We start from the raw sequence: 26,283 nt of genomic DNA on the forward strand, positions 1-26,283 counted from the left end.
CCTCGCCATCATGGCTGAATAAATAGATGAATAGATTATGCCTCATGGCTTTGATTATGTTTTAAGAATATACATTAATTCCACGATTAATTCCCTCCAATGCAAATGAGTTCCGTGAATGCAGCAGATCATCAAGTTCAACATCGCTCGAATAAGATATTGCACTGCATCCGCACGGTGGATGGCGATTCAATGAACAATAAAGCAACAGTCAGAAACAAAACGCTGAATAATCTCATTGATATCATCACAGGTTTGACCTTTAAGGAGGTCCATATCGATTAGTATTTGCAGGAACTGAACTGGAAGGCGGATTGCTCGAGGCCAAAAGTGACTGCACAGAAGCCGGACTCCATCCCGTGCCATTCCCATTCGCGAGTTGTGGACTGGTTTTGTAATGATTATCCCCTGAAGCGGTACCGACATCTTTGCTTGTGCCATTCATTAGTCGTTGCCGTTTTAGTGGTTGGTGAGTACTGTATGTGCTTTGATGCGGAGCAGCGTCGTAAGGGGATGTCTGTTGACCGGAATTATTGGCTGAACTAGTCGCTGTTGCCACATATCCAAATGAGGGAAATTCGGCGTGACTTTCAGAGTTTGGGGGATTCAGTTTTGGGCGTATGGTAGATTCTGGGGGTGGATCCTCAAGGCCTCTATAAGCGGGTGCTCCTACTCGTCCCATACTTTTGTCGTGCATAACCACACGCTTCCATTTCGCGACTAGCTGGTCATAATCCCACCGAGAAGAGTCGGGGCTAGTATAGCTCTTATCCATAGCGTGAAGTTCACGAGCTGCTTCTCGCGGTAATGGTAGTGTATCTGGTGGAAACAGCGCAAACTCTCGCGGCCATTGGCAGGAAGCCAGCCTTTCATTCTGCTCTCGAAATTTTTCTGCTTCTTGTTGTACTCTGTTGAGTTGTGCTTCGAGATCTTTCCGTTTCTCTGACTCGCGCACAAATGCTCGTGTAAGTTCCAACTGCCATGTGTGCTTTTTATTTTCGGGAGATAGTACCATCCAGTTTTGATACGCCAAGTCGACATGACGCGAACTGATCTCGTCGTGTTGCTGAGCTGCTGCATTGATCATTTGGGGATCATTGGCATGATTGTTCTTCGTTCGACTACCGGTCTGTTTCGCGTTTGACAGCGCCAGTTGTTCATTGTGCCATTTCTCAATATGCGCTTTGAGAGCATGACGGACTAGATCGAGTTGACCCGCATTAGGAGGCTCTAGCGGAAATGACGTGCCAGTCGAAAAGGGTTGAGATGAAAAGAGCGTTGGAGGAGGAGGGAGTAGCTTGAGAATGAGTGCGGGAAATGTCTCGGCCTGGACATCGAAATCAAAAGGTGACAGTCGAGGTCGGGTTGTGGCTCTGGAAATTACAATTAGCTACTACTCGTATTTCACGCTATCAAGCAACCAGACAACTTACGTTGCAGCTTTGATATTGTCTAGAACTTCCTGCAAGGCCAATTCCAGAGCTCGGACAGTATCTGCATCTTTAGTTTTCGAGTTGCGACTCGCATAGTCCAACGAACCAGGCGAATGAGACACGGGAGCGCGCGAAGAATGGGCTACGTCTTGCGAAGTACTTTCAGGAAGGTTGTTAATTACGCCTGTAGCATGCCATGAAGGTGTATTGAAAAGAAATCGTGGGCCTTCTCGTGGACGTGCTGGAGGGTCATGAGTGGTGGCACTTGGAGACTCGTTCTGACTTTTGTGCGAGCCCACATCCGGGCTATCGTGTTTGGTTGAGGTACGCGCCTGTCGCCGGGTTATACTACTGCGAATTCGACGAATTTCCTCGACGTCATGGATCCCATCGGGTTTCTTTTTGAAAAGGTATTGATCGAGATGTCGTCCGAGCGAGGATGATGTGAAAGCTTGATGACAATATTGACACTCCTTATCCTTCACCGCGGCACCTTTAGCTGCGCCTGAATGACCGGCATCATCACCTGCAGCTGACTCGGCGGGGCTTTTTGTATGATCTTCAGTGTCGACCATCTCGCGCGCCTTTGCTGATGGAAACAGGGTAACAAAGGAGTGTGGTAAGTAACAAATCAAGGAACGGAGCGAATATATGTGTTTCCCTTAATGCATAGTCAGTCAGTATTGCTTCAGAGCAGCAATTCAAAGAGACTCGTCAGGTCACGTCGCTGCGATATCCAGCATACTTTATGCAAGCAAATGGCGGTTGATCTCTCGGCGTCCCTCATGGCTCGACATCACGTGATCGATCGAATCAATTGATGAACTCGGAGCCTCTTCCGTAATCAGCCCTACAGAAAACTTGGAAGCCTTCAAGACTACTCTTGTGCGGATGGGTTTTATATTCAACATTTGAATCAATAACTCCTAGGAAGATGCAATACCTTCTCACTAATATAGTTCAGAATCATCTCGCGGCTGACAGGTGCAATGCGAGGTACAAAACATTCCCTCAACCATCGCTCGACATCATACTCCACCGCATAGCCCATGCCACCGTGGGTCATAACAGCGCGTTCGCAGGCTGTATAAGCGGCCTCAGCAGCCAGGTATTTGGCACTATTGCAAGCCGTCCCCACGGACTGCAATGAAATCGAGCTGTCGGTCTTGGAAGCATCGTATATCCGAGCTGCGTGGTATGTAGCCAGTTTAGCTGCTTCGAGTCTCATGTATGCGTCCGCCAGAGGATGAGCGATGGCCTGGTTTTTACCAATCGGGCGTCCAAACACTTGGCGCTCGTTGGCGTAATGCGAGGCTTTTTCCAGAGCAGCATATCCAAGTCCCAGAGCCTCGCCAGCTAGCAGACACCGTTCGGCGTTCATGCCGTGAAGGATGATTCTGAATCCGTCATTTTCCTTGCCGATCAAAGTATCGGCGAGTATCTCATATTTATCGAAGAAAACCTCATTGGCATCGACAGCTCTTCCACCCATTTTCTTGATCTTTTTCAATTCTAAACCAGGGTTCGTGCGATCTAGATTGATAGCAAACATGGACAAACCTTCAGTCGGCTTCTGAGTTTCTTCCAGTGGCGTCGTGCGCGCAAGAAGAATCATTACGGATGCAACCTGTGCACATGTAATCCAGATCTTCTGACCGGAGACAAGGTACGTATTGTCCGATTTTTTCGTTGCCGTTGTCTTGAGTCTTAGCGTGTCAAGTCCCGTATTGGGCTCCGTTACACCAAAGCATGTGCGCCAGGAGCCATTGATGATATCTGGAATCAGCTTTTCGACCTGCTCTTTTGTGCCGAACTTCGCTAGTGGCTGAGTTGCGTAGACATTGGCATGTATTGACTGTGCCCCTGCCATGCCTGCACCGGACTGAGTGATGGTCTGCATCATTATTGTAGCCTCGGAAATTCCTTCAAAAGTCAATACCAAACCGTAACACAATTCATATAATCATACCTAATCCTGACCCACCAAGCTCTTCAGGCAAGGCAATACCCAGCCAACCATCCTTTGCAAGCGCAGCATGGAATTCCTTGGGATCTTTTTCTTCCTGATCGCATTCCTGCCAGTAACTAGACGGGAATTGAGAGCAGACGTGCGAGACTGCTTCGCGGACAGTGAGCTGTTCTTCAGTGAATCCAGTCAAATCCATCAATTCTTGGTGTGCTCCTGAGGTTGAGAAGGGGCGTGGATAGTTTTTATTAAAGGCATGTTTTTTTGGATCACTCGTTACCCCAGTTCGATGGTGCTGTAGAGAGCGAGATGCTATTGACAGCATGCGCCTAGAGAGAATGCTTGTGCTCGAAGATGAAATCATGTTAGAGCGAGCAGATTACAGCCGTTACTAGTGCATGGGAACAGAGAATCCGCAGCACGGCAAGAAAATCTTGAGATCCTCTAGTGATATCTTTCATCAATGATCAAGATATTATAGTCAGGACAGAGAGTCTAATAGTGTAAAAATTGATCAGGACATGTAGTCGATGACCCCATTTCCCCGCATTCATCCTGCTTGATCTTGGTTACTCTCGGCTTTATCAAACTCAATCTCAGTACCTGGGTATAGAAGCAATGAAAATTCTAATTTATCAATCAATATGGGTATCAAACATAATCCATGGGTATACACCGAAATCCATTCAACCGAAAAAAGACTGCCACCATCCTTTCTTCCATGACCCGCTAAATCTATGATTTACACATGCACGCGGACTATCAAAGCCCTCTGAGCCACTGTGTCTCTGTCCGTTTCCCCATGCATTGACCGGCAATACACAAATACCTCCCATCGATCCCTTTTGTCTCGCTTCACTGTCGGCGATGCAGAGTGGTTCACTCAATCCATGGAAAGGAGCCCACGTTACTCTTCTCAAAGTCTCTCCTGTATCAGTTGAGATGGGGAGGGGATCGATTCCTGCATCCTTGTTCATGGATATATTCATCAGTTTGTGCATGGTTGGTAAGGTTGACGAGAGTACATCCAGAACCGCGTCGGTAACCACGTCAGGTCCTGTGATGCCCAGAATAGTGCTCTGGCCATACCCAGTAAAATGACTCGCGAAGCGTTCGTTATGCTGCTTGGTATGCGCCATAACCCGAGTAATAATCTCTCGAAGCACAGGACTGAACCGTCGTGGAGCGAACATGGTATACTGCAAGAATCCATATCTTCTCGTCCAATGCCACTCCCGCATTCCACGAGGAGAGACATAAGGCTCATCAAGCTCGACGCCAACCACGAGAGAAATATTCGTCGACTTTTGATCCGTGAATAAAACTGGTTTCAGGTCTGGACACCCCTTGATAGGCCGCGCGGGGAAGACATCGATATCAGCGTAGAAACCGCCGTAGTACCAAAGTAAGAGATAGCGAAGAAGATCTGTACGTAGTACGTAGTATGGGTATGAATTGTATACTTGTGCAATCTCTGGCACGGCGGATAGAATGTTATTAACGAAATCCTCCGCTTTCTCGTCCGTCATCAACTTTCTAAAATTAGCCATATTCATAGAATGTCGAGTTGAAAGAAACTTACAGAGTACTCCCAAAGCCTATTCTGCCCCTGCAAAGCCTTCGAATCCGATCCTCGTTGACCTTCATCCTTTGCGATCTGCCAGATCCTTTCTTCGGCCAGCGTATCCCCGCCGTTCTCTGCTAATACCGTCCCCTCAATTCCCTGCAGCGCATCTGATATTCTCCTTTCGTACTCGAGATCAGGATTGTCGCGAAAAGACGAGCGATACAAAAATCGAGGTCTTGTATCGTTATCGTCTGTGTGGGGGCCGTTTCTGTTGTTGTGGATAGAGAAAACATAGTGGAAGATGAATAGGATGAGGACGATCGGAATCCAGAGTAGGAATCGACGGGACTTTTTTAAGAGGAACATCGTTCCTATTCAGGATACGTTGCAAGTTGCAACATTTGATGTGAGAATGAAACCATTACAAAGTCATGGAGAGAATCCTGAAAAATGCAGTGGTTATGACTTGTAACACAGACATGGCTTAGTCCTGCAGATCATGATATCAGATAACTCCTGTGCTCTTGATTAGCCCAATCGCCCCCAATAGCAGAATTGCCTAATCTAGCAAATCTTCATTGTCCGCGCCAAGATTCTCAGCCTCAATCATCTTCTTGCTGGTGTCTCAGCTTCGCGTCCAATTATGTATTTACACAAGAACTCTGGGCGTTGAACAAGCGTTGCCATTCCCCTGGTCAATGCTTGTTATTGTGGGGAGATTGTGGATTGCCTGTGGAATGCCCAGGTGGAAAATGGGTCTCTTCGTATGTATATGGTAACGAGAATCAAATTTTGGACGACATTTTTCTGCCACAGCACAATCCAAATACAAGATATACTCTGATGGATCTCTCAATATTCAATTTGGTGAACAAAGACTAATTCATGACTCGTCTCGGAAGAAAATGCAAGGTTTCACTCCTGAAACCAAGCCCTAATTTAGGTAAATAGCCTAAACGGGAAATTGCTGAATCCACAGACAACCCGAGACAGGATTGTCAGGCACATCTTACAGCCAGTTGAATTCATCTAGTGAAATATACACATTCGTACACACATAGTACAAAGTGAAACCAGTCACAGCGTGTACATAGGCATACCCTCCATATTTCTCGCGGCATAAACTCCTTAGTGTACGTACTACAAACCCAACAATGCCGCAATACATCTAATCTAAAATGCCTCGATCCCAATCATCGATTATTCCCCAGAAGAAGTCGAGCCGGAACGATTCTTCTCACTGGTCCTGCCGGAATTCTGTTTCGTTTTGCTGCTGCTCTTCGACTTTCGTATACTTAGCACCTTCTTTATACCCTGGATGCCGTGTAGGTATAACCATGACAGAGCGAATATCACGAAGAAGTTGAACAGAATAAATGCCCAGAATATGCCCTATGAGAATAATTAGCTAGACGTCTTTTGTAGATTGAAATATACCCACAAAATCACGCCATTTATTAGAATAAAACACGTTGAAGCTGGCGGCCTGTATCACGATGTCAGTTAGGAGATACAAAATAGAGTGTTCGGGAACGTACAAACTGGTCACCATTGGAATATGCGCAAAAAGCACACATGCCATTCCCCAAATCGTCCACGTATCCTCCAGCTTGAGAAGTAAAAGCACTAGTATAATTCTGACATGTTGATCCTGGCGGAGGAGTAAATCTAGCTTCCTCACGAGCCACACATTTCACCGGCTGATTATGCACCAATACACCCAGGAATGCTTCCAGTAGATAATGGAACGGCGTAAGCCAGTACATCCATGCTTTCCAGAAGCTGGGGAGTCCCGAATAAGGTACCACTACGCCACAAAATGAAACCACAAATGTGAAGAAAGCTGGCACGATGAGAGATGCGAATAGTTCGTTGGGGGATAGAGCTGCGATGAATTGTCCGAAGCCGACGTAATACAACTCAAAGAGGAGGATCATGATGTAGGTGAATCCGGAGGTGAAGGAGTCGTGGGAGAATCGGATGCCCCAGTACCAACAGTTGTAGTAGATGGAGCCTGCGACGAGAGAATATGGTAACTCTGGTAGAATGGCGCTGACAACAAAGGCTGGCCACGAGTATATCTTTGCCTTGGCTTCACGAGATTCGTATAGATTTCGAAAATGAAGGAATCGTGGTTGGAGCTGCTGGATCAGTGGGGGTGAGATTGTCAATGTCATGAAGACGGAGAATAGTCTTGACTGCATGTCAATGTAACTGTGTCCGAGCTTCCAGAATGTAAATGTATTGAAAAGACCGGTGAATATATGCAGCATGAATTTTCCCTGATTGAGTCAGCAAATACTCAGAAAAGCGCATGGACAACGTACAAGAAGATACTCGGGGGACCGCCAATATGCCACGAACGAACGCTTCGTTGTGGTCGATATCTGCGTCCATATCGGCATAGCATATTCTCTATTGTCTTTGGTCTCTTGGCTGGTTTGTCCCTCTCGCCTCGAGCTAACGATTTCATCAATCTCTCTTGTGCGAGCCTCATGTTCTTCCGAATTCGCCCAGACGTCTCCCCAGTCTTTGCCCTTGTAATCTGGATTACCAGCTCCAATGACTTCTAACATATACTATAACCTATGAGGAAGCTGGTCCAAAAATGTTCGAATTTATAACATACCTCTGCAGGATTCGCATCCCGTGGACATTTCTTCCCGCCATTGCGTTCAAAGTAATCTATCAAAGTACGAGAATCTGAACCCAATTCCCCATGATAGACCACTCGACCTCCACTCTTCAGCAACAATAGATCATCAAACTGCTCAAAGAGCACTGCTGATGGTTGATGAATAGTGCACAACACAGCCTGTCCTGCGTCGGCGAGGCGACGAAGGAATCGCACAATATTAAACGCTGCAAGCGAGTCCAGACCGGAAGTTGGCTCATCAAGGAACAGAAGGAGTTCTGGTTTACTTGCCAACTCAACTGCAATTGTGAGACGCTTCCGTTGCTCTTGGTTTAAGCCTGATCCCCCTGAGCCAACAGTAGCGCCTGCCATTGGGCGCATTTCCAGTAGATCAATAATCTTCTCGCAGTAATCGTACTTTTCTTTCAAAGGGACCTCGCGCGGTTGTCGTAGTCTGGCGGAGAATCTCAGTGACTCACGAACAGTAGCGGTAGGCTCGTGAACGTCCATTTGCTCTGCGAATCCTGTTGCTCTCTGGAAACTTCTGGGCAATGGTCTAACGTTGTCAGAATGTAGACCTATTCATAATTCAAAGCGAACATACCGGCCATTGATCAGAAAGTCGCCTGTCACGACCCCTGTATTAACCCTCTGTGCAAGGACATTGAGTAGAGTGGTTTTCCTACATTTCGTCAGAAATTGTTATTTCGTAAGGGATACTAAATCACTCACCCAGCACCAGAAGCACCCATCATTGCAGTCAGTCGACCTGGTCTAACATAACCTTGAACATCGTCCAGTAGCCTCTTCTGACTCCCTTTTACCGGAATGTCATAATTCACATGCTGCCATGTAAATATAGCCGTGTTCTTTGCAATGCCTTCAACATTCTTCTCTCCATCGGCCTCCTGCTCTGTATTGTTGACATTCGTTTGGGCTGCATCTCCATTTTCCTCGTCCCCGGGACTGATTTTATTCTTCAGAGCATCATCAACATCCTTTGGGGCCTGTCCTCTTTTGAATACAGTCACAGAACTACCTCCTTTATTCGGCTTCTGCAACTCCATTCCAATCATGGTCAGCACGACAAAGAAGATTAGCCAGGCAATTATGATGCCGAAATTGCGCCACAAGTGAGATCGCGAATATGTGTATGCCGTCTTGATATAGTCACTACCTCTGACAGTTGTTTGATCCGGCTGGCTGCCTTGAAGGAAACAACTTTGATGTTGAGGAGATGCGCCTGGCCCTTCAGGAATGAGAAGCGGTGGGATACATTGAATGCTTAAATTGTAGAATTCATTGGCCATCAAAGCCTCGAAGGCGTACTGAACTGGATTGATCCAAATAAGCCATTTGAGCCAGGGATGCATTTTCCATGGGGGAATGAGGTAGCCTACATCAGTTAGTACTTTCAGTAATAGTCACGCACGAGTGCGTACCTGTATAGACAATCAAAGCTTGCAGTGCAACTCCAGTTATCCGAGTGGCTGTAATCTATTAGTTTATTTGCTAATGAAATCATGCAATGTTAACATACCAACATCAAGAGAGGAGCATAGAGCACCCACGGCCCGGAAAAGAGAGTATATAGTCATGGTCAACACGAACAGGATCAGCAGATTGATAAAGAACTGAGAGGCCGTTCGTGATAAATCCGACATACTGCACCAGTTTAGTCCAGTGATCGAGTTAGGGGCAGTAAAATACTGACAAGTACACAATAAGATCGAAAATTGTAACTTGGACTGCAACAAGTGGCATATCGACAACCACTTGAGCCAACGCATATGCCGATGGTCGATAGAAGGAGCTGCCAATGTCAGTAAGCTGAGGAAATTTTAGAGTTCCGTTCATTCACTTACAAAGCTTTATGTTTTAACAGAATAGGCCGGCTGGAGAAGGTCGCAGTGAGTTCTGCCAGGGCAAGAAGAGCGTTGAAAAGAAGGATGTAAAACATGACACCACCACGGGGAAATACGCCAGCACTGTATCAATCAGTGTACTGTACCGTTACCGTTTTGAATGACACCTGAATCTCACCTTGTAGGCTGAAGATTATAGAAAAGGCTCCCAACGATCAAAGCCTGGAACAGAATCATACCCCATTTTCCATACAGCGATTGCGGATCTCCTATCATAACAAGAAACTGTCTCCGAGTGAGTGCCAGTACCTGCTGATGGAATGATAGCGTAAAATTCCTCTGCTTTGTGACGTTCCGAGCAGCTTCGCGCTCTTCCTTTTGCTTCTCCAGATCTTGCTCAAAATCTCTGATATCTTCCAGAGCAGCCTTGTGCAGATCACTATTCAGATAGATACTTTCGAATTCTTCAGCAGTCCGCGGAATGCGATCCTCCCAACCAGACTTGACACGTCTAGCATGTGGATCGCTAATAGATGTCAAAAAGTCTGGAGTCGTCCAGCGCGGAGGACACTCGAAGCCGAGATTCTCAAAGTACGCTTTTGCCTTGTCGATTGGGCCATAATACGCACATCGGCCTTCTTCTATCAGCACCACTTTATCAAACAGATGATATAAACTCTCGGCTGCTTGATATAGAGCGACCAGAGTGGAGACTTGAGCCATGTTCGTCAGACTACGCAAACTCTGGACATACTCCAGGGCAGTGCTAGCATCAAGCCCCTTGGTGGAGTTATCCCAACACTGCGTACTTGCTTTTGTGATCATTGCTTCGGCAATAGAGACTCGTTTCTTCTCTCCGCCAGAAATGCCATGAATAAGCTCGTTGCCCACTTTAGTATCCATGGTGTGCTCTATCCAGAATAACTTGGTGATGGCGCTAAGAAATGTCTTTTGGTAGTCCTTTCGACTTTCGCCTTGGTTTCGTGATTCCTTGCCCGGAGTCCTCGTCTGGAGTGCAAAGGAGAGGGTTTGTTTGACCGTGAGAGTAGCATAATGCAGGTCATCCTCGGGATTATACGACACTAGTATTACATATTAGAATCTATCTGTCACTGGGATAGGTGGTAGACAACCCTCTGAACGATAGTTCTTGGCCATAGCCTGCGGATCTGTCCCTCCATATGTCACTTCCCCATCGATGCTTTCGTATCCAGCCCGCTGGTTCCCAATTACTTTCAAGAAGGTTGAACATCCTGACCCCGGTCTTCCAAGGACGAGTAGTAATTCGCCAGGTCGTACACAGCCCTGCGACGTTAGACGCAAACCAGACATGCCCGGTCTTGAGGATAACTTACAGTAAAATCATTCAAGATTGTCTTCACAGGCACATTCTTCCCTGCACCTTTCCTCCCTCTCGCAAGCAACCCCCTGACGAGCCTAGGCAGTCCCAGAAATAAATCTCCCACAGTCGGTTGCAGCGCCGCACCCAAACCAGCACCTTTAACATTCAAATTCTTCCATATCACGCCGGAATGTCTTGTCTTTTCTTCCTCGGAGTTTTCCTGCCTCTCGCGGCCAAACATGCGCGACATTAAGCGCTGGATTTCCGCCCAGTCTTCATTTGTTTGTTGTTTCCCGCTTGAGTTTGTGGTATACCGTCTTGCCAGGGTACTATCTTCGTCCCCGTCCTTCTGGTCGCGTCCATCTCGTTTCCTCTGGTGAGACGACCCGGATCGAACGGGCACAACTTCGGTTTCTTCTGAACTGGAGTCATTGTAGTTCGTACTTTCGGATGGTGTCGCGTGGTTGCCGCGCAGGTCTGCGTTGGAGGAGGCAGCCATATTCGATGACGGTTCTGGCGTGTGGTGTTTGCCTACAGGTTGTGAAAGGCCATTATATCTGTGCAAGTAAATAGTATACCTTGTTAGTTATTATTATATGGATGTTCAAACCGAAGTTTGGATGGAGCCATGGAAGTGACGTAATTGCTCGACAACGGAGATAACGATAAATCAACCAACTACTCTGTCAAATGAAGGGCAAACCATCGATGATTTCTACATAGTATTTACTCGACGGACGAAAACCACAAGAAATAGCATCAGTCTATTGCGCGTCTGGTTTGCTCGATCGCTCGATGCGCAGTCCATTACGGTCTGTTTGGGCCGGACGGTCGACACTACGATCCTTGCTTCATTGTGTTACTTGGATATCACCTATACTGATTTTTGCCGAGAATTAAGTGATTCAATGATCGATAGAGAATAACCTGAATTCCATGATCGTCCTACCCCAAATGCTGTGTTCATGGTGATATCATTCCATCCATTTATCGTTGTTCTACCAGACATCCGGAAACTTCGGATCGTTGAGCTTACGAATACATGTTCTAGATTCAGCTCTATCTCTACGCAAGATGTCATTAACTAATGGGCATAGGAGAGTTCATAAGTTGACTTGGTTGATGTTGGGTTGATTACCCTACCTATCTGCATGCAGCCAATCAGAATGCGTATTTACATATTGAAGACCTCAGGCGCTTTATGTTCTATTTGGAGTTCAAGACAGTTCCAACCACACCATCCAAGTATCGCCAATTGTCCTTCCAAAATCCATTGGTCAAGGCTTGAGAACCTCCTTCCGGAAATGCAGCGTCTCAACTCGCTCAAGACTACTACCATGAAGCTGCGCCGCCTCCTGGTTGATATTCCGCTGCATAGCTCCCATCTCCAAATCCAAATCTATCAACGCTTGCGCAATATTACCCGACCGCTCACGAAAGCCGTGCATCACCGTTTTGATGTGCTCCTCGGTCGGCTCGACATGGTGCGGGATTTGCATCCCTTCCAAAAACTGGTAGAGCTCCGATAGCTGATCGACCTGTTTCTCGTACTCCTTCAACATGATGGAAATGAACTGCATATTATCCAGAGCGATCCCGTCGTACATCTTCAACCGTCCGATCACGGGCCAGAAATCGGTAGGACCAGATTCAACCAGAACATGAGAGAGTCGTCCCAAACCAGTAAACTCCCAATACCCACGAAAGTATATGGTAGTGTCTTGGTTACCTGGTTTGCGAAGTGACTCTCCCATTCCTGCGCCAGCATACAATTTCCGAATCTCAGCAGCGTGCGTGGATTCTTTTGCCCCCTCGACTTGGTACAGGCCAAACCAAACTTTCTTCCATTGACCCTTGACGCGGTTCTCGAAGTGGAGCGCCAGTTCGGCGTATTCTTCCTTGGTGTACTGGCGTGGGTTTGGAATGTATATCGTCGGATAGGGACAGGGAGTGGGCAGTTTGGCTTTTGGTATCAAAGCACTGCTGTCAGGTTGTCCCTGCAAGACTGACTTTTGACAGGTGTAGCCATTGCCTGGAGACAGCTTCACAGGAGGGGCTTGGGCTGCATGAAGGTTTGGCAGACTATGAGCCCTGGAATGCTTGTCAGTTTTTACCACTCAATACCAGTACACGAGAGAGAGAGTTATTTTTACTTCGGAAAAGCCATAGAGACTTGAGCAGCCCGGAGAGACGGCATCACAGCTTTTGAGATGCTCTTGAAGGGATACATCCTGGCAAATCTGCAATTTCAGAGTGCAAAGTGATAAAAATCACAGCCAGATTGGGATAATAAAAGGAAGAAGAAAGTTGAATCGTGTTGTGGATACGCCATAAACTATTTATCAGTGTGAACACAACAATACGTCAACTCTTTGACGACAAAGACTGAACGGGACTTTCCATTAAGGACAGAATAAATTGGGATATACCGATATGGCTGACAGCAACTAGACACCTGGTACCCAGAAAGCGGAAGTAACTCAACGCAATTTACCGTCGGTTAAGAACAGACGAATTTCTTTGAGTACAGAACGCTCTATACATGTGTCATTGAGAATCGGCCGTATATCGTAATATTGCATCGTAAATACATGGTAATCATACATTCAAAAATATAAACAGACATGATCATTATCAACATATCTCGTTCCGTCAAGACAGCGCATATATTCAGAACCAACCTCCAGTATATCCACAAGGCAGAAAATAAGTTCAAAAATAGTAAATCAGACCCCAAACTCCAAACTCCATCAGCACAGCCATCATTTTTGCGTAAAATTGGCCACATGCATATGCTCAACCAGTCAGTCGGCGGTAAGAACTAAGAACCGGAGGGGCTTTTTGATCCAATGTCGAAGGGGGGTATATAAATCAGCCATTTGCGCAGGCCGTAGATAAAATAAATATATCGAAAGTCGTAAGGTCTATAACGTGGAAAATCATAAGATAGGAGAAGAGAAGAATCTACTATCCCTCCTCTTCATCAACCACTCGGCTCCTCGAGAAGAAGAGGATGTGGTTCTGCATGGCGTAGATGATGAACCCGACAATGGCCAGGAGGACAAAGAGGAGGATGACGATCAGAGCGATAACGTCGTTTTGTTGCATTTTGTCGTTTTCTTCTTTGCAAACTATCTTTGGTTAGTCTGTGGATGATGTGTAATTTTCTGGAATGTAGACATACCAACTGATAAGATTGCTTATCTTAGCTTATCGTGCGGAATGCGGATAGCCGTTGTGGAACAATAACCCGACTTTCGAGTTCGACGACTTTTGTGTATATATATGACGATTAAGACAATGTTACTCAACTGAACGGAATTGTATATAGGTAGGATATTTGAAGAGAATAAAATAATCATGGCCACACAATGAAGAAATAGATGTATATATTCTGCAGCCACACCAGCCCAGCCATTTCTTTCCTTCCACGCTTGGAGAGGCTGGGCTGCCCGACCGCCGTTTCCCATGTTGATTGGCTGCTAGTGCACCACTAGAGACAGAAATGGTTCAGTGCGCGGGAGCTAGTTGGCAGACCCACATCCATGCCAGCCATCTTGTATCGACCAATCAGAGTGCCGCTTTGGAGATGTTCCTGTTTTCCTGTTTGGGTAATTTTCATCGTTGGCCTGAGTAGAGTCGATGGATGAGACTGCTTCAGTGCCATCTTGACTCGATCTATCTATATATTTAACTACAGCTCAAGATCTATTCATTGTCATCATCCAAGAATGAAACAGATGACCCATAAAGACCACAGCAGACGAGGATCACCTAAGATCCATCTCTCTTTATAAGATGACTTGAGTCAGACAGGCCATATTGCCACAGTCTAGAGCTTTGTTTCTTTTTTTTGTAATGAATCACTACACGAACACTCTCTTTATTGTAGTGGCATGAATGTATGTTTTCATAGCTATGACTCTTTGGGTGCATTTCTACCTACTTGATAAAGTGAATACGCCACAACAATAGGCTTGTCATAAAGACCACAGAATAGAATACCCATACTTGGTATAAAATATTGGTTTGTCTCTGAGTCTATCTGTTCTTCTTTCTCACTGACTCAGTCAAAGCAGGCTCAGTCATCTATCATCACCTCGAACAGTCAGACGCTTCGAACACGCTCATCTTCTCAATGTTCCTGAGAAAGCCACTGAAGCACAAAAAGGCGGAAATCGAAGATGCTATTTGGGAAGCGAGGATTCCTGCACAAGCCTAACAGTAGCCTTTGGAATCCATTACCACCTTCGCCTTCGCCTTCGCCTTCCTCATCTCCTTCGACACCCTCGCCGCTATCCCCACCGATATTTACATCGTCATCCTCATCGACACCGTCACTATCGTCATACCCCTCATCCCCACGCTCACCAATACGTTACTACAACATTCATCCACCACCAAAACCGCCTCTCGTCTGGACATGGCAGTGCCATCTATGCAACCGCAACTGGCCCGTAGGCACAACCCAACGCTGCCTCTACTGCGGTCATCGCATGTGTCTACCCGAGCAGGAACAGAACCGCAACAGATCATCACGCAAAAGAAAAATCATCTGTGATTCTCACTCCCGTCAACAGCCGTTGCTGCTATCGTCTCTTTTGTCCGCTAATAGTTCCGATGGTATCCGCCTTCCTATGGCTTCACGTAACAGCAGCGAACCGGTTCGACAGCGGTACAAACAGCGACTCAGGTGTCATTATCGAAAGAGCAGAGCTAGACAGGAGAAGAAGAAGAAGAAGTTTCACTGCAAGTCGGAATTTGATTATGCTGGTTGGGAGAATCGGAATAAGTGGCGGAGGGATGTTAAAGAGCTCAATGAGTTGAAAAATAAGGGTATGCTTGAGGAGTTGACTGATGAGGAGGAGGAGAGTGACAGTGAAGATACCGATAGTACGCTTGACGAGGATGAAGGAAGAAAACGCGAGATGTTCAAGCTGCTCCCTGGTACGGGTCGATTGCATGTTGTGGCTATCTCAAGCCCTCCAACTGATAATAAGACCCCACAGCGAAGTTGTTGGGAGGATTGCGATTATCCGACTCATTGCATTCAGGACCGTTACGAAAAAGCAAAACGGGAGGCTTCGCTTAATCCAGTGTTTTCGTGATCAATGCCCCCTTTTTCAGCATCTCGGTTTAAATTTCGGTTTGGTATTGATTGGCCTTACATGCTCGTGGTACAGTTATATACCCTTTGAAGACAAGACATGGACAAAGTTCTAAAAGTAAAGATTAAGTCTGGATTAATCCACTAAGTATGTATATAGTACACTTACTCAGCCTAAAATCTTCAATCCACCTCTGGTATAACCCTGCTTCTTCACACCATCGCCCTTGTGCTTCCCACCACCCACTGTACCATGTGGAGAGTTCTTATTTCCTCCCCCTCCTCCATGCCCATTCTTCTTCCCCTTCTTATCTCTCTTATCCTGCACAGGGCGCACTTCTGTCATGGCCCGTCGCAGAAGAACAGGATGCGAGCCGATGTATTTACCCTGCATCTCTCGCGCTGCTTTGAAATAATCATCGCCGTCGCTGAAACTGACAAACCCGTATCCTTTGCTTTTTTCGGTGCGTTTGTCGCGAATCACGCGCGCCTTTTGAATCGATGGGTATCTGGAAAATGCCTTTTTCAAGGAGTCGTCTGTAACCTCGCCCGCAAGGTTACCAACAAATAGTCGGAAATGCGCAGGGTCCCATTCCAGTAATGTAGGATCTGACCAAGTCTGGCCGCCTCCCGAACGAATGACTGTCTTGGATTCGGACTCACCCCCAGCTCTAGGAACAGGTGTATGTGAGGCAGACGCGCTGTATGTAGGTGTACCAGAATTTGTCGAGCTGGGAGCAGACGCTCCAGGGCGGCCCGCAGCTTTGGCCTGTGTTATAGTCGCCGGACTATCTTCATTTGGATTCGTCATGTATGCACTCTGCCATTGCGCAATTTGGGCTTCCATTTCCGGATCCATGCCGCTATCCCGTCCATAGCCCTTGCGCTCCTGACCCGGTACCGGAAACGGGTTTGCGATTTGGGGAATGGGAGAGGCGCCATATTGACTATCACCGTATCCCGGTTGTTGCCCGTAGTATGACTGCGCACCGGCTTGATAAGATTGTTGTGGGTTCTGGTACGTCGGCGCTGAATAGCCAGGTACTGCGGGGCCTTGATATGCTGTTGTAGGTTGTGAAACGGCCGCAACAGCAGGACTATTGCTTCGATATGGCTGAGCCGAAGCTACTGCGCGAGGTGCAAAGGCAGTGAAAGCACTATAACCTGTCGTCGCTGGCGATGCTCTCGCTCCATGGCTCGGAGTGGCAGTCGTAGTAGTGCCAGGTGATGAATAGGAAGGAGCGGATGAATAAGCTGGCTTGAACGACGACGGCGGACGTGGTGGTAGTGAAGAAGGTTTGCTTAGACCTGGAGGTGGTGGCAAGGACATGATGAACGACTTGTTCAATCAAGCGGTATTGCTTGTGCCAAAGTTGCAAGCTTATGCGAGCAACTGATAGATAGTAACGTACCTTCAGCGGGTGGCCACCCTACACCAGAAGACGCAACTATTTGAATGTTTGTCGCTGGAGATGGATAGGCGAACGCGTCGTCGTGACAGTAATTACCACCTGCTTGGTCAATATAAAAAAGACAAAAATGTGACGTGATTCGATCTGACAGTTTTCATCCGAATTGTTATGCCTGAATCAAAATGCTAGCTTGTTTGATGTCTTATCTGAGGTTATCGTGGTGCTTGCCTTGCCAGCATGATTGAATCTGGAAAGCCACAGAAATTCGCGGAAAAAAGATTTTGCAGGCGGCCAAGAAAGTCTTGGCGTCGGCCATACTGGATGACTCAGCTCGCGCTGATTGGCCAATTTCAAGACATGATTCGGGCATGGCCTCACTTTTCCTTTGGTGTGGGCTCTCTTTATGTTTAATTATTCTTTACGTAGCATCACGATCCGGCTATTGCTTTACTAAAAATGGAGCATGATAGAAGCAGAGATCGGATAAATTGGGACGGTACTTGTACGTAAACGGACTCACCGAGAATGCGCCCGTGCAGCCGTGCTTGGGTCTTAGTGTGGTGGTGGTGATATTACGAGTAAGCAGTAGTCATCATCGCCAGAGCTACCCCTCCATAACAGTGATATATCCGCGGCGGCAATGGGGCAGCTTTCTCCGGACAACTGTGTCCCGGTGTGATGTCTCTGTCGGCAATTGGAGTCTACTTCTTTTGATCAATCCATTCAACTGTTTTCTTGTGATGCTGCAATATTCATCTTACTGTGGACGTTCAGTATAGAGTGGTGATACTGACATACGTCATGCGGGCAAACCTCATCCGTACATCTCGCCATGCGGAATAAGCACTCACTGTATCCGTACGTAGCAAGTTACTACTTATCTAAACTTATATAATATAACAGCTGTCATAGTCAGGCTCTGTCAGAATGCACAATGCACAGCGTGTATAGACATCCCACTTATATTACATCAGTAAGGACCTCGACTGCCCCGCCGCGAAAAAAACGGTCCCACCAAAAGACAATCCAGGACTACACGTTTGCTGACGCTTCCGCTTCCTCCGTGCCCGGTCCGTGGCGTATGAGACTCTGATCAGTCATCGGTGCGAATAGGCAAAAGGGTGATTACATGAGACTGACTGTGTCCGGGAATGCGAAGGAATAGGCTTAGTGTAGGGTGAGTGTAGGAGTCTGTAAGAGTATGTAAGAAGCCTTGTAGTCTGGAGAAACCAAACCTCAGACAGTGCTCCTTCCCTGTTCCAGCTTCTCCAGCTGATTAATATTATTACGCCTTTCCCTCCCGACAACTCTCTGCCTCTCTTTTTCTCTCTCTATTTTCCTCTCTCTTCCTCAACATCCTCTCAACTATCCCATTCCTCTCCCCACTATACCACGATTCACCTGTGGATTCACTCTACAGTGCCATCGATTGATTATCTTCTTCTCTATAAACACCCATCGTTATAACTGTCGTCATGGCCGACCAAGCTGTGTAAGTTACCCCTCCTCCATCGCCATCCAGCTTCCCCGCCATCAACACCCTCCCCCAATGCGACTACGAGCTATGATAGTTTCAATCGTGGTTAGTCGCTGGAATACAAGAAGATGGAAAATTGTCGCTTCTGCACGCTTTTCACGTTTGCAATGCGTCACGGCCAGCTCATTCCCGGGACACGATATTTATTTCCCTATTGCATCCAGCTTATCTTTGTCATTACACCTGAAAAGACAAATTGACTGACTTCAGCGCTCGCCTCGCCGGCATTAATGTCGGCGCTCCGGCGCGGCCTGTTCCTAGTGGTGATTTCGGCCTCATCGGTCTGGCCGTTATGGGTCAGAACCTGATCTTGAACGCTGCTGACCACGGTTTCACCGTTGTTGCTTACAACCGCACTGTTGCCAAGGTCGACCGCTTCCTTGCAAATGAGGCCAAGGGTATATTCACCATTCAATTCGATGCTGTGGTTTGCAGCTAACATAAAAAATCCAGGCAAGAGCATCGTCGGTGCTCACTCCATCGAGGAATTCGTCGCTAAGTTGAAGAGGCCTCGTCGCATTATGCTCCTTGTCATGGCTGGTAAGCCTGTGGATGACTTCATCGAGACCCTCCTTCCACACCTTGAACAGGGAGACATCGTCATCGACGGTGGTAACTCTCACTTCCCCGACTCCAACCGCCGCACCAAGTACCTCGCTTCCAAGGGTATCCGTTTCGTCGGTAGCGGTGTTTCCGGTGGTGAGGAGGGTGCCCGTTACGGTCCCTCTCTCATGCCCGGTGGTAACGAGGAGGCTTGGCCATACATCAAGGACGTCTTCCAGAGCATCGCCGCCAAGAGCGACGGCGAGCCCTGCTGTGACTGGGTCGGTGATGAGGGTGCCGGTCACTACGTCAAGATGGTTCACAACGGTATTGAGTACGGTGACATGCAATTGATTACTGAGGTAGGCTTCCCTTCTCCCCAATATTAATCATTCGATGGTTATTGATTAGATCTCGACAACAGGCCTACGATATCTTGAAGCGCGGTGTTGGTCTTACTCCAAACGAGATCGGCGAGGTCTTTGACAAGTGGAACAAGGGTGTTTTGGACTCTTTCTTGATTGAAATCACTCGTGACATTCTCAAGTACAACGATGACGACGGCACAGCTCTCGTTGAGAAAATCCTTGATAAGGCCGGTCAGAAGGGTACCGGAAAGTGGACTGCCATCAACGCCCTTGACCTCGGCATGCCTGTCACCCTCATTGGAGAAGCTGTCTTCTCTCGTTGTCTCAGTGCCATCAAGGACGAGCGTGTCCGCGCCAGCAAGGTTCTTGGCGGTCCCACTCCCAAGTTCGAAGGCGACAAGCAGGCTTTCATTGACAACCTTGAGCAAGCTTTGTACGCTTCCAAGATCATTTCTTATGCCCAGGGTTTCATGCTTATCCAGAATGTAAGTCTCGTCAAATCTCTTATTGTACCTGAGCAGACTACTGACTGCAGTAAAAAGGCCGCCAAGGAATACGGCTGGAAACTCAACAAGCCATCCATTGCCCTCATGTGGCGTGGTGGTTGCATTATCCGCTCCGTCTTCTTGAAGGACATCACCAACGCTTACCGCAAGAACCCCGACCTTGAAAACCTTTTGTTCGATGACTTCTTCAACAAGGCCATTCACAACGCTCAAGCTGGCTGGAGAGACGTCGTCAGCAAGGGTGCTCTCTGGGGTATCCCCACTCCTGCTTTCAGCACTGCCCTCGGGTTCTACGACGGCTACCGCACCAAGGAGCTTCCTGCCAACCTTCTCCAGGCCCAGCGTGACTACTTCGGTGCCCACACTTTCCGTATCAAGCCCGAGTATGCCAGCGATAACTTCCCTGTGGGCAAGGATATCCACGTCAACTGGACCGGCCGCGGAGGTAATGTTTCCGCATCTACCTATATCGCTTAAGAAGTTGATTGCACATGACTATAGCAAGTCCCCCCAAAAGACTGTCATTTCCCGGGTGGAAATCATATCTAGAAATGTTTTTGAGGAAACGAACGTGTTTATCGTGTAATTAGAGGTTTATCCATGTGCACACGTTCATTACGAACAAATGAATCCGTATAGCTAATGAATTGATGTGTTGGTGTCTTTGATCTTTTGAGTCGTCCTTGGTAGAAGTAATCGAGCTTGGCTGTGCGATCCATGCACTAGACCCGATCTGGCCGAGAAGGGCCCACACCTGCCCGAATTGACAAAGTAAGGAATGACTCTCTCTTGCTTCTCGCGCCAACGTCGCATGTCGTCTCCTCCTCGCCCACCACCAGAGGAGCTTGATTCTTCCCCATTGCTGTACCTCAAACACCCCGTGTTTGTTGTGTTTCTTCTTTTCTCTTAGTTCATTATTGCAAAGTTCTGATTTAGCAGCTCTTTTTTTTTTTTTTAATTCCCTCAACCCCCCTTTTATCCCGCGGAGCATTTCTTCGTTTCTAGTCGCTCATTTCTTGACACCGTTTTGTTTCTGCCTTGACGGACTTTTCGCATCCGCATCGTTTCATATCAGGTCGCCCTCCGATACCATAGGCGGAGGATTTTGTCGCTTGGTCGTGGGCAGCTCTGTCTTTCGCCCGACGAAGCAAGTTGATCTGTGGACATCGATCGAAGTGCCGGACATCCGTCACAGTGTGCTCAGCAGCTTGAAAAATTACTCCAACCAGCTACAAATCAATGGCTGACACTAAGCGCCAAAGCACAGGCGCCAAAGCCCAGAATCAACAGGCTACGGGCTCTGGTGCAGCCACTCCTCCGTCAGAGGAAACATTAAGCAAAGCTATCGGTGCACGGTAAGTCTGTACGAATAAATACCGATACTTGCGAGAAGCATCTAACTCCTGGTCTTCTAGCATCCGCATTACGACAGCAACTCCAAACACATCCACCATTGAAGGTACTTTATTCACGGCCTGCCCAATAACGAACCTCGTTGCTATCAACACCTCAAACCAAGCATCACCGAACCCCACAAGCTCAATCCAGTCCGGCGATTACCATATCATACCCACATCTCGCATCCAATCCTTCCAGGTCATTTCCCCAGCTCCAGCTGTCGTTGATGGAGCCCCGTCACTCCAAACTCTAGAGACTCGTGCATTGAAAGCGCGGGAAGCCAATGCCATATTTAAGTTACAAGAAGCTGAGGCTAGGCGTGGTAAAGGTGTGACGCGAGAGGCACAAGATATTTTTGATGCTTTTAGCCGAACCATGCCTGCAAGATGGGACGCTACCAGTATTGTCGTTGCGGATGCTGTGGTTATCGCCAAACCATATCGAGTGGATGATTGTCGGGCTTTGGTTGCGGGTGATTCCGCCGCATTGACTCGTGTCCGCAAAGTGGTTCGTACAGCCATACTGTTGTGTTTTTGATGTCGTGCTAATCTATGTCATAGTTGGAAATGGAGCGCAAGAAGATCGAACTTCGCAACGCAAGCGCTGCAATCGGAAATAGCAATCAATTCATGCGACAGAATAGAGACCGAGTTGTAGTGCCTAGTCGCTTTGATAATTCGCCCGCCCCTGCACCAAGGAAAGGTGGTTAGATGATATACACCAACAAATTAGGGCTTTATAAACCAGCATGTTTCGTCCATACTGTTTGTTCTGCCACCTCGCTTCGATCGAAGCTCTTACAGAAGTATAGCTGATATATTCTACCACCGAGTCACTCGAGCCATGATCGGGGGAAGTCTAACATCATATTTCACCTATATTCGATTGATGGGTGTATCCAACAGAGTGAACACGAACCGGTACAGTATAGGGTGATTGTCCGATGGGAAATTGGTCTGTGATATGTGTCGGTTCTTGATTGCTGAACACAGTTGTATAAGCTAGGCTGTGTAGTGTCATGTATTTTACGTATGATACCGAGCCATGGAGATGAGAAAGGGAAACAAAACAGAAAAGAGTCTTTGCTAAGACCAGCAATATACCTGGGGAGCATAGGAGAAAATGAGAAACAATATAAGACGTTTCAATATTTTCCTCTTGCACATGTGGAATTGACCAGAGCCTTAGCTAGGTACTTCCAAGACGTAGAGGAGAGGATCCAAAACTATAAATTATCATTTCAAATTATTATCTATCTCTTTGAATATTGTATCAATCTAGTATCACATATAGACCCAATCTTTTCGTTTCCCAATTTCCCAATCTATTCCCCTCCAGCAACATTCATTCGTCAAATCAATGATTTCTACCCTTCCATGCCTGTGCTCCCTCAAATATCCAGAGAGAAAAAAAGGATGAATCAACGACGAATATCAGGCAAATTCATTGCAGCACTAATACACGACAAATGACTAAAAGCCTGCGGCACATTACCCATCGCCTCGCCACTGATTGCCACTTCCTCGGAAAAGATTCCCAAATGATTGGCAAAGGAGAGGCAGTTGTCGAAACTGGCGATTGCTTTGCGACGGATGTCGTCACCGTTGGGGAGGGTGTCGGTGTATTTTGATGCCTTTTTCTCAAGGTCAGATATGGGGGTGGAGTGAGGGGTTGGGAAGAAAAGGGGGGAATAGCGTACCCGGAACATGGCTTCTATGGCCCAGAATGTAATCATGATAAAGGCGCCTTCACGGCCGCCGACACCTGGATAGAGATCAGTAATCAATCGGGGAAAGGGAAGGGGTAAGGATATACCGTCTTGGGCCTTTTCATGGTCATATCTAAACACCATACTAGCACTAGTCAATCCAGATTTCTCGGGCGGTTCCAAAACTTTATCCAATGTGCTCAGAAACCGACGATCATTAGGTTCAACAAAGAGTACCAAAGGAGCAATCATGAGGGCAGCATCGACGACTTCAGTATTCTCATAACTCTGACAGAAGAATCCCTTCTCCTCGTTGAATCCTTTATCCATGATTTCGTCGTAAAGATCGTCACGGACACGGATCCATTGTTGTTTGTCGGGACATGGTAGAGTAGAATGCTTATCGGCTAGACGCACCCCACGATCGAGAGCGACCCAGAGGAGCATCTTGGAGTAGAGGAAGTGTTGCGGTTTACCACGGACTTCCCAGATGGACATATCAGGTTCGTCACGGACTTGAATCACATAGTTAACCATGCGACGAATACCGAGCCATTGATCGTACTGAATTGGTTTGGCGTGGCTGTTGTACATGTAGATACTGTCCATCAATTCGCCGTAAATGTCCAGCTGTGTATGGAAGGCGGCCGCATTGCCAATACGAACTGGTTTACTGCCACGGTATCCGTCCATGTGATTCAGCTCAAACTCGGGTATTTCCGAGTCTCCTCTGATCGTGAACATGATCGGCAAGAAGGGCCGGTGTTGCTCCTTGGTATACTGTTTCTGAGTTAGAGGTGGGAAAACACGGTCGAAGATGAACGTGATGTACGCCTCGGCTTCTTCGTCGTAGCCATTCTTGAGAAAGGCGTACAATGTGAAAGATGTGTCTCGGACCCAGGAGTATCTGTAATCCCAATTGCGAGTACCGCCAATGTTCTCTGGTAGAGAGAATGTTGGCGCCGCTATAACGGCTCCCGTAGGTTTGTACGTCAACAATTTGAGAATGAGTAGACTCCTCTCGACAGTCTCACGATAGTGGCCACGGAATGTGCATTTGTGGCTCCAGTCAGTCCAGAAGTGGAAGGTTTCCGACTCAAGTCGTGAGAGATAGGACGCGAGCTGAGTAGGTCCCGGAAGAGTTTTCTCAGGGCTATGGAGGACAAAGATCATTGACTGTCCCTCAGAAATCTCTACGTCGACGACAAGACCTTGACCCAGATGGCCCGGTCGATTCTCAAGGCGGTAAATAGCCTTGGGAGGACCCTGTCCTTCTTTCTTGTTGTCGATCCAAATATCCAACTGGAGCCGTTCCTGAGGAGACTCAAAGTACACACACTGCAGTTTGTTGCCTGGTTCGTCAGCTTTCGGGCTGAGACGAGTAGTGTGACCATCCTGGGCGTAATTGAAGGCAGGAAATACTTCCACCGTGACCCCCATAGTGCCTCGGCTGCATTCCAGTCGACGAATGATGCCCGAGTGCTTGGCACCAGACTTCCAACGGTTGCCGCCTGGCTCAGTACAGGCACAATAACCAGACAAGTGTCTATCAGACTGGGGGGATTTGTGGTTGGAAACAGGGAAGAAGTCAATCAGACTTAGAACTCCAATCTCATGAATCCAACGAGTCTCCAAGATATTTGTATAAGGCAGATATCTCTGCTTGCTCAGAGGGATCCCGTCGTGTGCGACATTCGCATGAATACTGAAATGGCCGCCTTTGTCCTTATCTAGGAGTCGACAAAAGACTGATGGGGAGTCGAAGACGGGCCAACATAGGAAGTCCATACTTCCATCCTTGCTGACGAGAGCAGCCGTGTGCATATCCCCGATGATGCCATAATCTTCGATTGCCTTGTACGGTGGAGCAGACATATTGGATACAAGATTTTGAAGATCTAGATAAGTTTGAATGACGGGATTCACATTGATATGCTACAGCGAACCACAATAGCTTCGTGTATGTTGGCAACTTTGTACGTTGTTGAGATATGGATAGAAATTTGGGTATTTCTCAAGATATACTGTCCAGTATCGCACACTGGGTGACCGGAAATTCCGGCCAACGACGAGAATATGGCATCATTATAGCAACACAGCTCAGGCTGAGGAATAGGGTATGTTGTAGGGGGTTCTCCACCGGATCATTTATAAGCTGGCGTGTTCTCTGCAAGTTCCGTACGAGTGGAAATTTATGGGTGCAAGCACGCATTGTTACGGGACAACCATCGTTTGCAATTTCCTATCAAGAAGCGTTCCAGGATGAGGGTTGACTTTCAGATCGGATGTCAATTCCTTGTCATTGGTTTTGCCGGATACAAACACGATATGAACAGCAGGCGGTGACTTGGACGGAAAGCTTGGCGCCAAGGGATAAAGGCATCAAGGCATCAAGGCACCAAGGCATCAATCGAGTCTGTCAGCGCTAATCTTGTTTGGGCTGTCTGAGCTCTCTGTCGTTATCCAATCAGCATACTCTATGACACCAGCCAAGCCCACACCTGCCTAAGGCCAAAGGGGGCGCCAGGATACCGGGGTGTTATTGTCCTGCTTTTCATCTACCACTACGGAGTACCCATCAACAACTACTACGATCTCGAGTCATCGTGCTTCCATTGTAGGTGATTGCATGTGTCTTTAGTTGCACGGTGGGCAGCATTCACTCCCTTGAAAAATTCTTTTTTTATATTCCCTGTTCTTTCTTTCTCTCTCCCCTCGTCTAGAAACTCTCGTGCGCGACCGCCTCTTTGTTTTCATAATCTATATTTTCCTATCCATCGACGGCCAGACTTCGGCATATATTTTTCACTTTTGTGCGACACGAATCAGCTTCCTGCATCCGCGCAGCAAGAAACATCTACTTGCCTGGCGATCAGTCAAGCACAGCAAAGCATTT

General features: G+C 47.3%; 10 protein-coding genes across 10 annotated transcripts, besides 1 other annotated feature; 3 read left to right on the plus strand and 7 right to left on the minus strand.

Annotated features, from left to right (window-relative positions):
• Positions 1-262: 262 nt before the first annotated feature.
• Positions 263-2,008, minus strand: TSTA_092910 (uncharacterized protein; the record flags this gene model as incomplete). Its single annotated transcript, XM_002478963.1, has 2 exons — positions 263-1,373; positions 1,434-2,008. 2 exons carry the CDS (start codon positions 2,006-2,008, stop codon positions 263-265), a joined length of 1,686 nt encoding a protein of 561 aa, XP_002479008.1.
• A 341-nt stretch (positions 2,009-2,349) lies between these two features.
• Positions 2,350-3,598, minus strand: TSTA_092920 (acyl-CoA dehydrogenase, putative; the record flags this gene model as incomplete). Its single annotated transcript, XM_002478964.1, has 2 exons — positions 2,350-3,356; positions 3,403-3,598. The coding sequence occupies 2 exons, from the start codon at positions 3,596-3,598 to the stop codon at positions 2,350-2,352; spliced, it is 1,203 nt and encodes a 400-aa protein (XP_002479009.1).
• A 487-nt stretch (positions 3,599-4,085) lies between these two features.
• On the minus strand, positions 4,086-5,332 carry TSTA_092930 (uncharacterized protein; the record flags this gene model as incomplete). The annotated part of the gene is made up of 2 exons (XM_002478965.1): positions 4,086-4,931; positions 4,982-5,332. The coding sequence occupies 2 exons, from the start codon at positions 5,330-5,332 to the stop codon at positions 4,086-4,088; spliced, it is 1,197 nt and encodes a 398-aa protein (XP_002479010.1).
• Positions 5,333-6,166: 834 nt separating this feature from the next.
• TSTA_092940 (ABC transporter, putative) lies at positions 6,167-11,307 on the minus strand (the record flags this gene model as incomplete). The annotated part of the gene is made up of 14 exons (XM_002478966.1): positions 6,167-6,358; positions 6,408-6,452; positions 6,505-7,248; positions 7,294-7,545; positions 7,596-8,157; positions 8,206-8,283; positions 8,334-8,997; positions 9,044-9,091; positions 9,142-9,266; positions 9,316-9,414; positions 9,467-9,589; positions 9,645-10,548; positions 10,600-10,771; positions 10,822-11,307. The coding sequence occupies 14 exons, from the start codon at positions 11,305-11,307 to the stop codon at positions 6,167-6,169; spliced, it is 4,494 nt and encodes a 1,497-aa protein (XP_002479011.1).
• Positions 11,308-12,085: 778 nt separating this feature from the next.
• Positions 12,086-13,038, minus strand: TSTA_092950 (uncharacterized protein; the record flags this gene model as incomplete). Its single annotated transcript, XM_002478967.1, has 2 exons — positions 12,086-12,899; positions 12,962-13,038. 2 exons carry the CDS (start codon positions 13,036-13,038, stop codon positions 12,086-12,088), a joined length of 891 nt encoding a protein of 296 aa, XP_002479012.1.
• A 1,954-nt stretch (positions 13,039-14,992) lies between these two features.
• Positions 14,993-15,900, plus strand: TSTA_092960 (uncharacterized protein; the record flags this gene model as incomplete). The annotated part of the gene is made up of 2 exons (XM_002478968.1): positions 14,993-15,761; positions 15,863-15,900. The coding sequence occupies 2 exons, from the start codon at positions 14,993-14,995 to the stop codon at positions 15,898-15,900; spliced, it is 807 nt and encodes a 268-aa protein (XP_002479013.1).
• Positions 15,901-16,051: 151 nt separating this feature from the next.
• Positions 16,052-17,245, minus strand: TSTA_092970 (RNP domain protein; the record flags this gene model as incomplete). Its single annotated transcript, XM_002478969.1, has 2 exons — positions 16,052-16,059; positions 16,108-17,245. 2 exons carry the CDS (start codon positions 17,243-17,245, stop codon positions 16,052-16,054), a joined length of 1,146 nt encoding a protein of 381 aa, XP_002479014.1.
• A 1,389-nt stretch (positions 17,246-18,634) lies between these two features.
• Positions 18,635-18,679: a sequence feature (CT-rich).
• A 123-nt stretch (positions 18,680-18,802) lies between these two features.
• On the plus strand, positions 18,803-20,758 carry TSTA_092980 (6-phosphogluconate dehydrogenase Gnd1, putative; the record flags this gene model as incomplete). The annotated part of the gene is made up of 5 exons (XM_002478970.1): positions 18,803-18,819; positions 19,075-19,262; positions 19,318-19,769; positions 19,832-20,260; positions 20,318-20,758. The coding sequence occupies 5 exons, from the start codon at positions 18,803-18,805 to the stop codon at positions 20,756-20,758; spliced, it is 1,527 nt and encodes a 508-aa protein (XP_002479015.1).
• A 762-nt stretch (positions 20,759-21,520) lies between these two features.
• On the plus strand, positions 21,521-22,389 carry TSTA_092990 (uncharacterized protein; the record flags this gene model as incomplete). The annotated part of the gene is made up of 3 exons (XM_002478971.1): positions 21,521-21,636; positions 21,697-22,186; positions 22,240-22,389. 3 exons carry the CDS (start codon positions 21,521-21,523, stop codon positions 22,387-22,389), a joined length of 756 nt encoding a protein of 251 aa, XP_002479016.1.
• Positions 22,390-23,099: 710 nt separating this feature from the next.
• TSTA_093000 (glycosyl hydrolase, putative) lies at positions 23,100-25,262 on the minus strand (the record flags this gene model as incomplete). Its single annotated transcript, XM_002478972.1, has 2 exons — positions 23,100-23,443; positions 23,495-25,262. The coding sequence occupies 2 exons, from the start codon at positions 25,260-25,262 to the stop codon at positions 23,100-23,102; spliced, it is 2,112 nt and encodes a 703-aa protein (XP_002479017.1).
• Between the last annotated feature and the right edge of the window lie 1,021 nt (positions 25,263-26,283).

Source organism: Talaromyces stipitatus, genomic scaffold, assembly GCF_000003125.1.
Source record: "Talaromyces stipitatus ATCC 10500 scf_1105507295527 genomic scaffold, whole genome shotgun sequence".
Classification (NCBI taxonomy): Eukaryota; Fungi; Ascomycota; class Eurotiomycetes; order Eurotiales; family Trichocomaceae; genus Talaromyces; species Talaromyces stipitatus.